At 40.3% G+C, this 17,549-nt stretch overlaps 1 protein-coding gene and 1 pseudogene across 2 annotated transcripts; both read left to right on the top strand.

The window, feature by feature from the left end:
- The first annotated feature begins 861 nt into the window (after positions 1 to 861).
- Positions 862 to 6,725, top strand: LOC123723896 (X-linked retinitis pigmentosa GTPase regulator-interacting protein 1-like). Of its 2 annotated transcripts, none has more exons than XM_045712228.1 (2): positions 862 to 1,547; positions 6,064 to 6,725. In XM_045712228.1, exon 1 carries the CDS (start codon positions 1,166 to 1,168, stop codon positions 1,523 to 1,525), a length of 360 nt encoding a protein of 119 aa, XP_045568184.1. In that variant the 5' UTR covers positions 862 to 1,165; the 3' UTR covers positions 1,526 to 1,547; positions 6,064 to 6,725. The 2 variants fall into 2 exon arrangements, with proteins under 2 accessions (XP_045568184.1, XP_045568183.1); XM_045712227.1 differs by lacking the exon at positions 6,064 to 6,725 and adding an exon at positions 3,485 to 4,399.
- The window catches only part of LOC123723920 (zinc finger protein 721-like), a 149,551-nt pseudogene continuing 136,289 nt past the window's right edge, over positions 4,288 to 17,549 (top strand).

Here is a 17,549-nt window from a genome sequence, read left to right as displayed (position 1 = left end):
CAGGGACTGGGGATGTAGTTAGGTTTGTACAGTCTGATGATATACCAGGGCCTGGGGATGCCGTTAGGTTTGTACAGTCTGGTGATATACCAGGGACTGGGGATGTAGTTAGGTTTGTACAGTCTGATGATATACCAGGGACTGGGGATGCAGTTAGGTTTGTACAGTCTGGTGATATACCAGGGACTGGGGATGTAGTTAGGTTTGTACAGTCTGGTGATATACCAGGGCCTGGGGATGCCGTTAGGTTTGTACAGTCTGGTGATATACCAGGGACTGGGGATGTAGTTAGGTTTGTACAGTCTGATGATATACCAGGGACTGGGGATGCAGTTAGGTTTGTACAGTCTGGTGATATACCAGGGACTGGGGATGTAGTTAGGTTTGTACAGTCTGGTGATATACCAGGGACTGGGGATGTAGTTAGGTTTGTACAGTCTGATGATATACCAGGGACTGGGGATGTAGTTAGGTTTGTACAGTCTGATGATATACCAGGGACTGGGGATGCCGTTAGGTTTGTTTTCCTCTAGCTATTCTCCAGTTTGCTCCCAGCAGCGTTCATAGAACATAGATCCCTGTTCAACTAGGCTGCAGAGTTCCTAGTTTGACAGATAATTCAACCAGTGTGACCAGTGGGTTTCTTTAAATGAATGAATATGAAACTGCCTTAAATACAGATGTGAAGCACAGTATGTTTTAAATTCTCACTCAAAATATGCACTGCTCTATTTGAACGTCTCAATATAATATTATTATTTAATGAAAGGAATAAAAATACATTTGTATGCAAATAAAAAGTATCTTAACTGCGTTTCCCTCCAGTCAGCAGACGGCGATGTGCGTCTTTAAGGCGATGCTGCAGCGTGACGTATAATCTAGTGGACGGAACGGATCAACAACAACGAGTCAGCCACCTTGGTAGCCAACAGCCGAAACATTTAGACTGTTTCTGTGCATATTTGCCTCTGTGTTTTAAATATACTTCTGACATCTAGTTAATAGACACCATTTAAATGTTATAGGTACATTGTTAGTCAACTAGCTGGCTTGATAAGTTAGCCTAGCACTAAACTAGTCGCTCATGCTAACTAGCTAGCTAGCTAACATCCCCGACCATGAACTCACTGATGTATTCCTCGCCTGCTAAAGAAGAGGTCTGAACATGAGCTCCCTAAACTACTCCCCTCCTGTTAAAGAAGAGGAGGTCTGCTGGACGGAGAAAGAAGCTCTGGGGCTGAACATTGTCGTGAAAGAGGAGAAGGAAGAGGAGGATGTCACAGTAAAACAAGAAGTAGAGGGTGAGACTGTTACTGTGAAAGAAGAAGAGAAAGACGTTTCAGTGAAAGAAGAGGAAGACACGTTCAGAGTGAAAGAGGAGGAAGATGTTACTGTAAAAGAAGAGGAGGAAGAGAAAGAGGAGGATGTTACAGTAAAAGAAGAGGAGGAAGAGAAAGAGGAGGATGTAGTTTTTGGAGTGAAGGAGGAGAAAGAGGGAGAGATAACGGTCATATTGACAGAGTAGTCAGGAGATCTGATTACCATCAGTAAGTACTGTCTTAAAAACGGGCTCTAACTCTCCAAAGGTTTTGAACGAACGTGTTGTTTTAAAGCAGCATGCTACTGAAATTCTATACTTGAAGATGTTGTTCTGTACTATAGGAATTCATGTTATAATATAATGTTAAAGCTACATTTTAAAATGGATGATTAAAGCCCTGAATGCTGATTGGCTGACAGCCGTGGTATATCAGGCCGTATACCACGGGTATGTCATGTATTTTTACTGTTCTAATTATGTTGGTAACATGTTTATAATAGCAATAAGACACCTCAGGGGTTTGTGATAGATGGCCAATATACCACGGCTAAGTTCTGTATCCGGGCACTCTGTGTTGAGTCGTGCTTAAGAACAGTCTTTAACCGTGCTATATTGGCCATATACCACACTTCCTCTGGCCTTATTACTTAACTGTAACATGTGTATACCATCAGAGTCCCCCCACCACAAAATCACAACTTAATTGTCTCACAGAATGGCAAACATGTTATAAATGAAATTTTTGACGTGTGTCCATTGTAGGCCTTGCGTAGAGTGTGTATACCCGCAAAAAGCAGATTTCTAAATAATGTTGGAGAAATACATAAAATAAGTGTCACGTCCTGACCATAGTAACTGGTTATTTTCTATGGTAGAGTAGGTCAGGGTGTGACAGGTGGTGTTTTGTGTTTTTCTATGTTTTCTATTTCTATGTGTTAGTTCTAGGTTTTCTATTTCTATGTTTTTTGGGGGGGTTGATCTCCAATTGGAGGCAGCTGGTCCTCGTTGCCTCTGATTGGAGATCATATTTAAGTAGGGGTTTTTCTTCCTGGGTTTTTGTGGGCAGTTGCATTCTGTTTAGTCTCTGTACCTGACAGAACTGTAAGTTGATAATTTCCTTTTGTTATTTTGTCATTAGTGTTTTGAGTAAATAAATATAATAATGAACACTCAACACGCTGCGTTTTGGTCCCCTCTATACGACGCCCGTTACAATAAGAAGCATTATTGAAATGAAATGGACACGTGTTATGGGGAGACTGAACATATTAGCAAAAGGACAAGCGTTTTGGGGAGACTGAAAATATTAGCAAAAGGACAAGTGTTTTGGGGAGACTGAACATAATAGCAAAAGGACAGTTTGTAAGTCTTCAAAATAACAATTTTGAAGGAAAGGTGTGGCTAAACAAAAACATATAATTTAGAGAGATAGTAATGTCCATTATTACTTTAGAGATGAAGTGGGACACCAACAAAACGTTATTAACAATGGATCAACTGCAGCCTATAACACTGACTGGAATAGTAATATATATTATTATAGAGCTCTGATCAGCCTATAAACATGACATTATCTATTATTATAGAGCTCTGTTCAGCCTATAAACATGACATTATCTATTATTATAGAGCTCTGCTCAGCCTATAAACATGACATTATCTATTATTATAGAGCTCTGATCAGCCTGTAAACATGACATTATCTATTATTATAGAGCTCTGCTCAGCCTATAAACATGACATTATCTATTATTATAGAGCTGCTCAGCCTATAAACATGACATTATCTATTATTATAGAGCTCTGCTCAGCCTATAAACATGACATTATCTATTATTATAGAGCTCTGCTCAGCCTATAAACATGACATTATCTATTATTATAGAGCTCTGATCAGCCTATAAACATGACATTATGTATTATTATAGAGCTCTGATCAGCCTATAAACATGACATTCCCTGAGAGATTAGATTTGGAGCTCTTCATCATTTGTTTTTAAATCTCACCGTCACCAAGTTTATTATTAATGATGTAATGTTGTGAAGACTGACCTCAGGGTATTGAGGGATCTAGTCTAGATTAAACCTCATAGGAAAACAATTTTATTGAATGGAGGTTTCATTCAGGACTCTCTGTTTAACTAAATAATCTGTCTTTTGCAGGAGAGAGACCAGACTCTGACAGCAGGAAGAGTTCCTCAGAGGAAACAGACCCAGAGACACCTAACCATTACCACTGCTCCCACTGTGGAAAGAGTTTTAGGTGGTTAGGGAGCCTGAAAATGCATGAGAGAATACATACAGGAGAAAAGCCCTACCACTGTTCCCACTGTGGAAAGAATTTTACTCAGTTAGGAGCCCTGGTTGGGCATGAGAGAACACACACGGGAGAGAAGCCTTATCACTGTTCCCACTGTGGAAAGAGTTTTAGGTGGTTATGGGTCCTGAAAAAGCATGAGAGAATACACACGGGAGAGAAACCTTATCACTGTTCTCACTGTGGAAACAGTTTTAGGTGGTTAGTGAGCCTGAAAACGCATGAGAGAATACACACAGGAGAAAAGCCTTTCCAATGTTCCCAGTGTGAAAAGAGTTTTTAGGTGGTCGGGGGAGTCTGAAAAAAGCATGCGAGAAAACACACAGGAGAAAAGCCTTTCCAACATACTAATACACAGGAGGAGAAGACATACCACTGTTCTCATTGTGAAAAGACATTTTCCCAGTCAGAGGACCTGAAATCACACGAGAGAATAGAGAGGCTGTGTTCTGACTTGTGTTTCTGACTGAGAATTTGTCCACGGCCAGGATTCATATGGCCAGGGTGTCCGCTATGGACACCTGGAAAAAATCAGCAGCGGACATTTCTGAACGTTTATCCAACAGACCTGTACATCCATGAATGGATCTCTATAATGTGTAACTATTTCTGATGTATGTGTTGTGATGTATTGTTTAATAGATGTACTATGTTAGGTATATTTATCTGTGGTTTAATTTCAACAGATTTTACTGATGCTATTAGATTGCTGTGTGGGGGGAGTTTTATATATACAGTGCCTTCAGAAAGTATTCACACCCCTTGACTTGTCCCACATTTCGTTGTGTTACAGCCTAAATTTAAAAATTATTTTTATTTATTTTTATTTCACCTTTATTTAACCAGGTAGGCTAGTTGATAACAAGTTCTCATTTGCAACTGCGACCTGGCCAAGATAAAGCAAAGCAGTTCGACACATACAACAACACAGAGTTACACATGGAATAAACAAACATACAATCAATTATACAGTAGAAAAATCTATATACAGCATGTGTAAATGAGGTAGGATAAGAGAGGTTAGGCAATAAATAGGCCATGGTGGCGAAGTAATTACAATATAGCAATTAAACATTGGAATGGTAGGATGTGCAGAAGATGAATGTGCAAGTAGAGATACTGGGGTTAAAAGGATTCAATACCCCATAATGTCAAAGTGGAATTATGTTTTTGGAAATGTTTACACATTTAATTAAAAGCCTAAATAAGTTCAGGAGTAAAGATTTTGCTTAACAAGTCACATAAGTTGCATGGACTCACTGTGTGCAATAATAGTGTTTAACATGATATTTGAATGAATACCTCATCTCTGTTCCCCACACATACAATTATCTGTATTGTCTCTCAGTTGAGCAGTGAATTTCAAACACAGATTCAACCACAAAGACCAGGGAGGTTTTCCAACGCCTCGCAAAGAAGGGCATGTATTGGTGGATGGGTAAAAAAAAGCAGACATTGAATATCCCTTTGAGCATGGTGAAGTTATTAATTACACTTTAGATGGTGTATCAATATACCCAGTCACTAACTCAGTTGCTGGAGAGGAAGGAAACCTCTCAGAGATTTCACCATGAGGCTAATGGTGACTTTAAAATAGTTACAGTGTTTAATGGTTGTGATATGAGAAAACTGCGGATGGATCAACAACATTGTAGTTACTCCACAATACTAACCTAAATGACAGAGTGAAAAGAAGGAAGCATTCCCAGTCAGAGGACCTGAAATCACATGAGAGAATAGAGAGGCTGTTGGCACTAAAGTAATACTACAAAAGAATGTGGCAAAGAAATTAACTTTATGTCCTGAATACAAAGCGTTATGTTTGGGGAGGGTTTGGAGGGTTTGGCTGGCCGGGACGTCCTTGTCCCATTGTGCTCTAGCGACTCCTTGTGGTGGTCAGCATGCACGCTGACTTCGGTCGCCAGCTGGACAGTGTTTCCTCCGACACATTGGTGTGGCTGTCTTCCGGGTTAAACGAGCAGTGTGTCAAGATGTGCAGTGCGGCTTGGCAGGGTCGTGTTTCAGAGGACACATGGCTCGACCTTCGCCTCTCCCCGGAGTCCGTAGGGGAGTTGCAATTGGATATCATGAAATTGGTGAGAAAAAGGTGTAAAAGTACCAAAAAATAAATAAAAATATATATATATATACACTCGTACTGAAATTTGATTTTTCGATGAGCTGGCAGATGTGAAAACCATGTAAACACCTGCAAGACTTCGGTTAGAAGTGAATCACCTGCCTGGACATCCTAAGAACCACACAGAGACCTGCATTTTGAAGTCGGTTTAATAATACTTGTGAAAACTGACTTCAGGTGATTGAGGGATCTAGTCGAGATTAAACATCATAGGAAGTTTTATCATGTGGAGGTTTCATTCAGGTCTCTGTTTAATTAATTATATAATCTGTTTGTCTTTGACAGGAGAGAGACCAGACTCTCCTTCTGACAGCAGGAAGAGTTCTTCAGAGGAACCAGACCCTGAGATGTCCAAACCAGCAGGACGACATCACTGCTCCCAGTGTGAAAAGAGTTTTACTCAGTTAGGGAGCCTGAGAACACATAAGAGAATACACACTGGAGAGAAGCCTTACCACTGCTCCTTGTGCGGAAAGAGTTTTAGGTGGTTAGGGAGCGTGGAAAGGCATGAGAGAACACACACAGGAGAAAAGCCTTTCCAATGTTCCCATTGTGGAAAGAGTTGTACACAGTTAGGGAGCATGAGAGAATACACACAGGAGAAAAGCCTTACCAATGTTCCCATTGTGGAAAGCATTTTGCCCAGTTAGGAAACCTGAACCAGCATGAGAGGATACACACAGGAAAAAAGACGCACCACTGCTCCCACTGTGGAAAGAGATTTACCCGGTTAAGGTACCTGAAAGAGCATGAAAGAATACATACAAATACACAAGAGGAGAAGACATACCACTGCTCTCATTGTGGAAAGACATTTTCCCAGTCAGAGGACCTGAAATCACATGAGAGAATAGAGAGGCTGTGTTCTGACTTGTGTTTTTGACTGAGAATTTGTGATTTTGTTTGGACTGTCAGACTTGAGTTCACTTTGTGTAATGTTAGTGCACAATTTTTTATTGCGATTAATCCATTGTCTGAAAGCGTTGAAAATACACTGAAAACATCCAAAATACATCCTGTATACTGCTAAAATCTACAATGCCATGTAAAAACAAGATGACATTTAGGTTAAATAAAGGGTGCTTTACCAATGTAACATATTTTGACACGTCCACTGTGGGGCTCTGCAGAGTCATAATATCCATAACAACTACAGGTCAAACAGGGAAATGGTTCACATCGTTTTTCCACCATTCATTTTCCCCTTAGGGCTGTGTTTTGTTTAGGCTCACAGTGGTGTGACGTTTTGATAACCATGTAAATCTCTCTAGGTCACGGTGACTGATGACACACAGTGTGTTGTGAATTTATTGTAATGTTTTTAAAATGGTATAACTGCTTTTATTTTAGCTGGACCCCAGGAAAAGTAACTGCTGCCTTGGCAGGAACTAATGGGGATCCATAATAAACCCCAGGAAGAGTAGCTGCTGCCTTGGCAGGAACTAATGGGGATCCATAATAAACCCCAGGAAGAGTAGAAGCTGCCTATATTTTTCTCTCTTTACTCTCGGATTCTAAAATGCTAATTAGCGTCAAAGTAGACGACATGCAAGACTACAAATCTCTGCAAGCTCCTGCATGTCATCTCTAGTGTGCTGCAGAGATGGTTGTCCTAGAAGGTTCTCCCATCTCCACAGAGGAACTCTGGAGCTCTGTCAGAGTGAACATCGGGTTCTTGTTTACCTCCTGACCAAGGCCCTTCTCCCCCGATTTCTTAGTTTGTCCAGGCGGCCAGCTCTAGGAAGAGTCTTGGTGGTTCCAAACTTCTTCCATTTAAGAATGATGGAGGCCTCTTTGTTCTTGGGGACCTTCAGTGCTGCAGACATTCTTTGGAACCCTTCCCCAGAGCTGTGCCTCGACACAATCCTGTCTCAGAGCTCTATGGACAATTCCTTTGGACCTCATGGCTTGGTTTTTTGCTCTGACATGCACTGTCAACTGTGGGACCTTAAAAAGACAGATGTCTGCCTTTCAAACCATGTCCAATCAATTGCATTTACCACAAGTGGACTCCAATCAAGTTGTAGAAACATCTCAAGGATAATCAATGGAATCAGGATGCATATGAGCTCAATTTTGAGTCTCATAGCAAAGGTCTGAATACCTAAGTAAATACATTTGCAAAAATCTCTAAAAACCAGTTTTCACTTTGTCATTATGGGGTATTGTGATGTCATTATGGGGCATTGTGATGTCATTATGGGGTATTGTGATGTCATTATGGGGTATTGTGTGTAGATTGATGAGGGGGGGAAGTACATTTTAGAATAAGGCTGTAACAAAATGTGGAAAATGTGAAGGGGTCTGAATACTTTACTTTTCTACCGCAGTTTTGTACATGATCAAATCAAAGTTTATACACTGTCATGTGATACGTGATATAGAAATGTCCAATCTTAGGAGAGCACATGGGAGGCACTATACTGTGTGTCTGCAGGTGTCTATCTTGTCAAAACCACTGATACAGGTGCCCCTCCACCCTCTGGTGGGATTGATCATGTCTACAGAGAAACCTAGATTCAAATACTTACATTTGTGTTTATTAGGTATATGTTGTGAAATTGTTAGATATTACTTGTTAGATATTACTGTACTGTCAGAGCTAGAAACACAAGCATTTCGCTACACCGGCAATAATATCTGCTAAACATGTGTATGATAAAATGTGATTTGATTTTTATTTGAAATAAACGTCCTATTTATCAAAGGTGCTTTTGGCTGGGGTCAAAATGACTCCAAAGGATTTGAATTTGTTAAAAGTCCATATTGATACAGAAACACTAAACCATGATTTAGATTTATTAAGAACAAGTTGATTGACAAAGTCATGAAAAATGTAATAGAATTGAATAAACCACATTTTGGCTATGATAAACCACATTTTGGCTATGATAAAAGATATGCCTCTGGGGTCAAAATGAACTATGTCAGAAGTATGGTTCAATGCAAATATGTAGTGGGTGTAAAGTTTGTTTTAAATTCTCACTCATTAAACACGAATCAATCCACACATGCTTCTCTTTGAACGACTTAATATAATATTAAACCTTCCTGAAATAAATGAAAAATAAACGTTTGGTTCCTCAACTGCGTTTCCCACTCCAGTCAGCAGATGGCGATGTGCGTCTTTTAGGTTCAGGCGATGCTGCCAGTGTGACGTATAATCTAGTGGACGGGACGCTCCTTCAACAACAACAGCTAGTCAGACACCTCGGTAGCTTTCTAGCAAACATAGCTACAACATTCACGCTCTTTACACTGTTTTGGTGTATATTAGTCGCTGTGTATTAAACACACTTCTGTCGTATGTACTTGTTGGCCCATTTAATTATATATTTACGTTGTTTGTCAGCTAGCTGGTTTGCTAAGTTAGCTTAGAACTAGGCTAGTCGCTAATGCTAGCTAGCTAACATCTCCGACCATGAGTTCACTAAGCTACTCTCCTCCTGTTAAAGAAGAGGTCTGCTGGACGGAAAAAGAAGTTCTCGTCAAAGAGGAGGAGGAGGAAGAGAAGGATGTTACAATACAAAAACAAGTAGAGGGTGAGGCTGTTAGCGTGAAAGAAGAAGAGAAAGACGTAACTGTGAAAGAAGAGAAAGAGGAGTATACAGTTTTTGGAGTGAAAAAGGAGGAAGAAGAGGAGGAAACTGGATATCTGGGCCCGGTTTCCCAAACGCATGTTAAGGCGTCCAATGGTTCTAACGATGAACGGGCCCTGATTAACACTAGTAAGTACTGTCTTAAATACAGAGGCACAAACTCTGCAGTTGTTGATCTGATGTTTGGTGTTAAAGGGGAAATCTGCAATTGCTACATCAATATTTTGACTTTTAAATTATTTATTTATAGCCATTGATTCTTGAAGAATATAACACATGAGCATAGTTCAACTGTTGTACCGCATCAGATGCCTCATGTTTTAAATGTTTTTTATTTCATCTTTATTTAACCAGGTAGGCCAGTTGAGAACAAGTTCTCATTTACAACTACGACCTGGCCAAGATAAAGCAAAGCAGTGCGACACAAACAACAACACAGAGTTACACATGGAATAAACAAATGTACAGTTAATAACACAATAGAAAAAGTCTATATACAGTGTACAGTGTGTGCAAATGGCCTCATGAGCTTAGTTCAACTGTTGTACCCCATCAGAATCCCAAATAAGCTTTTTTTATGGATGGTCAGTCCTTGAATCCATAGGTCTGTCTATGAATTTGAGAGTAGTTACATTTCTCCAGCCCCATCATCATCTTATAACCAAACTAGTGTTGGAATGACAGCTTTGTTATTGTTTCAACTGCAGATGTGACTTGGCTTTTTGATGTGATGTGGCTTTTTTTAAAGGGACAACCTAGGGTTTAAACAACAACAAAATGGCTGCCCAGAGACTTGGTTTGGTAAACAGCTGAGGAATGGGGGCTGGAGAAATGTTACCATTCTCAAATTCATAGAAAAAGCTATTGTAGCAACCGTAACCCAAAACCTAGCGACCTCCTCAAGAAGTTCAGACATCTTGGCATAACAGTTATAAGGTGTTGGCTTGACTTTCAGTGGACCCAGGTTTGAGTTCAGCTCAGGGCTACCCCCTGAATTCACTACACTATGAATACAAAGACTGGCCATCCATGATGTTATAATGATAGTTTAACCAGGTTTCTAGGCTATATAGTATATTCTAGAATTCATCCATGATGTCATAATAATAGTTTAACCAGGTTTCTAGGCTATATAGTATATTCTAGAATTCATCCATGATGTCATAATGATAGTTTAACCAGGTTTCTAGGATATATAGTATATTCTATAACTGCCAGTGTAGATTTCCTGTGGAGGCAAATTGTTAGAGCTGTTGATAAGTCATTGTATAATATTCAGCCAATTGTTTTTCATGCCATTACATTAAAGGCAAGACATACCTAGATTAAATTACATTCATGAATTGGTTTGAAACCTTTGTTTTAAACCCTTCTCAAAATTGGTGCCTTGCCGGATTTGTAAAAAATGGTTTGTCATGAAACTATTTTTTAAATGTATTTAAATGTAACCTTTATTTAACTAGACAAGTCAGTTAAGAACAAATTCTTATTTACAATGACTGCCTACCCCGGACAACGCTGGGCCAATTGTGCGCCGCCCTATGGAACTCCCAATCACGGCCGGTTGTGATACAGCCTGGATTTGAACCAGGGTGTCTGTAGTGAAGCCTCAAGCACTGAGATGCAGTGTCCGCTGCGCCACTCGGGAGCCCCAAAATCATGTTCTAGTGCTGTCCCCAACTAAAATAAATCTTGGTCAACCAAGAGTCATCTTTTCTTTCTACAAATCGCCCCATGTGTTTTTATAAAATCTATATGTACTGAAATTGTCTGATGCTTTAAGCATGCTATTTCATTAAATAATTAAAACACACAAATGACTGGAGGGAGCCAGTCATCACTATAACCTGACTAGAGGGAGCCAGTCATCACTATAACCTGACTGGAGGGAGCCAGTCGTCAATATAACCTGACTAGAGGGAGCCAGTTGTCAACATAACCTGACTAGAGGGAGCCAGTCATCACTATAGCCTGACTAGAGGGAGCCAGTCATCACTATAGCCTGACTAGAGGGAGCCAGTCATCACTATAACCTGACTAGAGGGAGCCAGTCATCACTATAACCTGACTAGAGGGAGCCAGTCATCACTATAACCTGACTAGAGGGAGCCAGTCATCACTATAGCCTGACTAGAGGGAGCCAGTCATCACTATAACCTGACTAGAGGGAGCCAGTCATCACTATAACCTGACTAGAGGGAGGGAGCCAGTCATCACTATAACCTGACTAGAGGGAGCCAGTCATCACTATAACCTGACCTAGAGGGAGCCAGTCATCACTATAACCTGACCTAGAGGGAGCCAGTCATCACTATAACCTGACTAGAGGGAGCCAGTCATCACTATAACCTGACTAGAGGGAGCCAGTCATCACTATAACCTGACTAGAGGGAGCCAGTCATCACTATAACCTGACTAGAGGGAGCCAGTCATCACTATAACCTGACTGGAGGGAGCCCTTAGTCAACATAACCTAACTGGAGGGAGCCGACCAGTTCTGAAAGCCTTTTGCCGTACCCTCATCCTACTCCTCTGGTGATGTAGAGGTTATCCCAGGCCCTGTGTGTCCCCAGGCGCTCTCATTTGTTGACTTCTGTAACCGTAAAAGCCTTGGTTTCATGCATGTTAACATCAGAAGCCTCCTCCCTAAGTTTGTTTTACTCACTGCTTTAGCACACTCCGCCAACCTTGATGTCCTTGCCGTCTGAATCCTGGCTTTGGAAGGTAACCAAAAATTCTGAAATTTCCATCCCCAACTACAACATTTTCCATCAAAATGAGAGGAGTTGCAATCTACTGCAGAGATGGCCTGCAATGTTCTATCATACTTTCCAGGTCTAAGCCCAAACAGTTCGAGCTTTTAATTAAAAAAATGAATCTCTCCAGAAATAAGTCTCTCACTGTTGCCGCCTGTTACAGACCCCCCTCAGCTCCCAGCTGCCCTGGACACCATATGTGAATTGATTGGCCCCCATCTATCTTCAGAGTTTGTTCTGTTAGGTGACCGAAACTGGGATATGCTTAACCTCTCTAGGGGGTGTGGGATGCTACCGTCCCACATGGCCAACATCCAGTCAAATTGCAGAGCACCAAATTCAAAAACAGAAATACTCACTATAAGAATTCATAAAACATACAAGTGTTATACATCGGTTTAAAGATTAACTTCTTGTTAATCAAACCACGGTGTCAGATTTCAAAAAGGCTTTACCGTGAAAGCATACCATGCGATTATCTGAGAACAGCGCCCAGCAGACAAATCATTACAAACAGTTACCAGCCAAGTGGAGGAGTTACACAAGTCAGAAATAGCGATAAAATGAATCACTTACTTTTGATGATCTTCATATCGTTGCAACTCACAAGACTCCCATTTACTCAATTAATGTTCGCTTTGTTCGATAAAGTCTCTCTTTATATCCAAAAACCTCCGTTTTGTTCATGCGTTTTGTTCAGTAATCCACAGGCTCAAAGGCAATCACAACAGCCAGACGAAAAATCAGAAAAGTATCAGTAAAGTTCGTAGAAACATGTCAAACGATGTTTATAATCAATCCTCAGGTTGTTTTTAGCCTAAATAATATATAACATTTCAACCGGACAATAACGTCGTCAATATAAAAGGTAAACAAGAAAGGTGCGCTCTCGGTCTCGCGCATGAAAAATCTCTGAGATACTGAATGGTCCACTCATTCAGAGTGGTCTTACACTCTCATTTTTCAGGATGCAAGCCTGAAACTATTTCTAAAGACTGTTGACATCTAGTGGAAGCCATAGGAAGTGCAATTTGAGACCTAAGTCAATGGAATCTGTATAGGCAGTCAATGGAAAACTACAACAACAACAAAAAATCCCACTTCCTGGATGTATTATTCTCAGGTTTTTGCCTGTCATATCAGTTCTGTTATACTCACAGACATTATTTTAACAGTTTTGGAAACTTTAGAGTGTTTTCTATCCAAATCTACGTTTACTTTCCAAGTTTACTTTGGCACGCTTTTCATCCGGAGGTGAAAACAGTGCCCCCTACCCTAGTGAGGTTAACACCCCGGCCGTCCTACAATTCAAGCTAGATGCCCTCAATCTCACACAAATTATCAAGGAACCCACCAGGTACAACCCCTAAATCTGTAAACATGGGTACCCTCATAGATATTATCCTGACCAACTTGCCCTCCAAATACACCTCTGCTGTTTTCAATCAGGATCTCAGCGATCACTGCCTCATCGCCTGCATCCGTTATGGGTTTGCGGTCAAACGGCCACCCCTCATCACTGTCAAATGCTCCCTAGAACACTTCTGCGAGCAGGCCTTTCTAATCGACCTGGTATACATATTCGTCGCCAAACCCACTGGCTCCAGGTCATCTATAAGTCTTTGCTAGGCCGACTTCACTCAGCTCACTGGTCACCATAGTAACACCCACCCATAGCACGCGCTCCAGGAGGTATATCTCACTGGTCATCCCCAAAGCCAACACCTCCTTTGGCCGCCTTTCCTTCCAGTTCTCTGCTGCCAATGACTGCAACGAATTGCAAAAATCGCTGAAGTTGGAGACATATATCTCCCTCACTAACTTCAAGCATCAGCTATCTGAGCAGCTTACCGATCGCTGCAGCTGTACACAGCCCATCTGTAAATTGCCCATCTGTAAATAGCCTATCCAACTGCCTACCTCATCCCCATGTTTTTATTTACGTTTTTTTGCTCTTTTGCACACCAGTATTTCTACTTGAACATCTATCACTCCAGTGTTAAATTGTAATTACTTCACTACTATGGCCTATTTATTGCCTTACCTCCGTACTCCATTTGCACACACTGTATATAGATTTTTCTATTGTGTTATTGACTGTTCGTTTGTTTATCCAACGTGTAACTCTGTTTTTTTTTTGTCGCACTGCTTTGCTTTATCTTGGCCAGGTTGCAGTTGTAAATGAGAACTTGTTCTCAACTGGCCTACCTGGTTAAATAAAGGTGAAATACATTTTTTTTTTTTTAAATCTTAGCTTTATTGACAACACTCAAATGGATAGTGTCATTAACGCAGTTCTTCAATAATTACACATAATTCTTAATACTGTAGATGTTTAGTTACAGTCACATGATCAACTATCAGAAGATCCAGGAAATACTTTTCTGAATGCCAGTCAAATTACAAACATCACGACATGCAACAACAACCAAAGTGCTTCTTCATTCATTACTCTGGTAAAGACAGTTATGCCGTGCTCCACGTTGGATCCAACATCCCTAACAAATCTATGTTTATAATGTGTTATTGTCGGCTTGATTTACTGTAGGGTCTCGTTAGTCTGTTTGGACACAGAGATACTTAGCTCATAATGTGTAGAGAACTGTTCCTTGATGGATAGGCTATTGTACAACACACAGAGCTATTTTCCTATATTTGTTGTTAGGTGAAGTTATGGGTCCTACAGTAGGTCTATGTTATTGTTATGTGAAGTTATGGGTCCTACAGTAGGTCTATGTTATTGTTAGGTGAAGTTATGGGTCCTACAGTAGGTCTATGTTATTGTTAGGTGAAGTTATGGGCCAATTTGGCAAACAGTGTACAAACCCTCATTGTCAGGCTGATGAAAAAGCCAAAGAGCATTTTACTGGTTGAAGTGTTTTTTAAGTACAAAGCGGTTGATTTGCGATGATGACACAAACATATTAAGCAGGAGATTCAAGCGAGCCTGACAATTATAATCCAAAGTAGTGTGAAATGAACTCATAAGCAACTTGGTAATGGAGGTTACTCCCCTGAGCAAAAATCTTTTCTCACCAGCAAACATAGAAAAGGGCCTCCAATCTTAGATGTTACTACTAATGTGAAATCAAGACAAAATATGACTATTGTTGCTCATTTTAAGACAAATGTCAAGTAATCATTACATTCATTACAGATGTCAATTGTTGTTCAACATCATGGCTACGCTGTTGGCATGACCTTTTACAGTGGATTTCTGCTGTTGTGGGCCTTTAACCATCTGTATGACTTTGTCATTCACACAGGAGAGAGACGTGACTATCGTGGATCCTCTGGGGAGCCTCAACAACCTCATGATGCTGACAAGGCAGAGAAGAGTCTCTCCAGATCAGAACTCCTCAAGAAACACCTGCAGAGATCCACAGGGAAGAAAACTCACTGCTGCTCTGACTGTGGGAAGAGATTCACCTCATCAGCAGGCATTAGAATTCATCGGAGAAGCCACACAGTAGAGAAAGCTTATTGCTGTACTCAATGTGGGAAGAGTTTTGATACATCTAGCCATCTTATTGTACACCAAAGAACACACACAGGAGAGAAATCTTATAGCTGTGATGAATGTGGGAAGAGTTTTACTCGTTCAACCAGCCTGAAATTACACCAGAGAACACACACAGGAGAGAAACCTTTTAGCTGTGATCAATGTGGGAAGAGTTTTACTCAGCTAATCAACCTGATAACACACCAGAGAACACACACAGGAGAGAAACCATATAGCTGTGATGAATGTGGGAAGAGTTTTACTCGTTCAACCAGCCTGAAATTACACCAGAGAACACGCACAGGAGAGAAACCTTTTAGCTGTGATCAATGTGGGAAGAGTTTTACTCATCGAAGCAGCCTGATATCACACCAGAGAATACACACAGGAGAGAAACCGTATATCTGTGATGAGTGTGGGAAGAGTTTTACTTGCTTGCGCAATCTGACTCTTCACCAGAGAACACACACAGGAGAGAAACCCTGTAGCTGTACTCGATGTGGGAAGTTTTTTTAAAAATCTAACCATCTGAAGATACACCAAAGGAGACACACAGGAGAGAAACCCTATAGCTGTACTCAATGTGGGAAGAGTTTTGTTCAATCTGGCGAACTGAAGACACACCAGAGAAGACACACAGGAGAGAAACCTTATAGCTGTACTCGATGTGGCAAGAGTTTTGTTCAATCTGGCGAACTGAAGATACACCAGAGAAGACACACAGGAGAGAAACCCTATAGCTGTACTCAATGTGGGAAGAGTTTTGTTCAATCTGGCCAGCTGACATCACACCAGAGAACACACACAGGAGAGAAATCTCATGGCTGTGGTCAATGTGGGAAGAGTTTTACTACTTCTAGCCATCTGACATCACACCAAAGAACACACACGGGAGAAAAACCTTATAGCTGTGGTCAATGTAACAAGAGATACTCCGATAAAAGACATCTGATCAAACATCAGAAAATACATGAATGAGTTGTTTCATGATATCAATGAATTAATGTCACAATGTAGAATGTTTTAACATTGTAGTAGGAGTATTTTAATAGAAGAGTACTATTTATGAGATTTAATAAAAAGTGACGAACACAAAAATAGTTGTTTTACATTTACCATGTTGGTGACCCACTGGAATCAAAATGGAACACTTCAAAATGTAGCTAGCTGTTTTCTACAAATTGTCCTCTAACCAGGGATGTACACATTACTCCCAGATTGCATGTGGATTTTGAGCTGTTAGTTTAACAGGACGTGCATCCTCATCTCCCTCCTCTCACACAATTGATTTCAACATGATATCGATGAGTGATGACATAAATGTTGTGTTCCTTTGTTTAGCGACCCCTACATATAAATTCATCACTCCAAAATGTAGCTGACTGTCTTCTTCAGGTTGTCCTCTAACCAGTGAGGTAAAATATATCTCCCATTTCCATGTGTTTTTTTGTTGTTGTGTTAGTTTCAACATCACGTACAACCTGATTTCCCCCCTAATCGATATCAGTGATTTATTGCTAAACTGTTTCTGCATTTAGACTATTGATTTGGACCCGTTTAAACTGTGACATTGGGGATATCTCACCTAGCAAAATGTCGTTGAAAATAAGACTATGCCCGACATACAATATAAGTTTGGTTTTAGTTGAAAGTGAAAGTTGAAAAGAAAACAATTTAATTTCAACATACTTGCAGCCTATACACATAGTCGCATTACAATAAATTGGTCTATAATCAATTATATGAACAATCCTACATCACTCCAGTATTTATTTACAACATTCATGTGCTAAATGTCTTTATTCCACTACTGAAGTAGCAGGTCTCAAATCACCTCATATTTCAAACATCCAGCCTGACAAAATATACATTTTATGCCTCACCATTTAGTGAATTTTTGCTAATACATATTAA

The sequence above is a fragment of the Salmo salar genome, chromosome ssa02 (assembly GCF_905237065.1).
Source record: "Salmo salar chromosome ssa02, Ssal_v3.1, whole genome shotgun sequence".
Classification (NCBI taxonomy): domain Eukaryota; kingdom Metazoa; phylum Chordata; class Actinopteri; order Salmoniformes; family Salmonidae; genus Salmo; species Salmo salar.
This window is presented reverse-complemented; position numbering and strand designations above follow the sequence as displayed.

Coding starts and splice junctions, on each gene's coding strand:
- LOC123723896 (XM_045712228.1), top strand. CDS start 1,166: ATGAGCTCCCTAAACTACTCCCCTCCTGTTAAAGAAGAGGAGGTCTGC.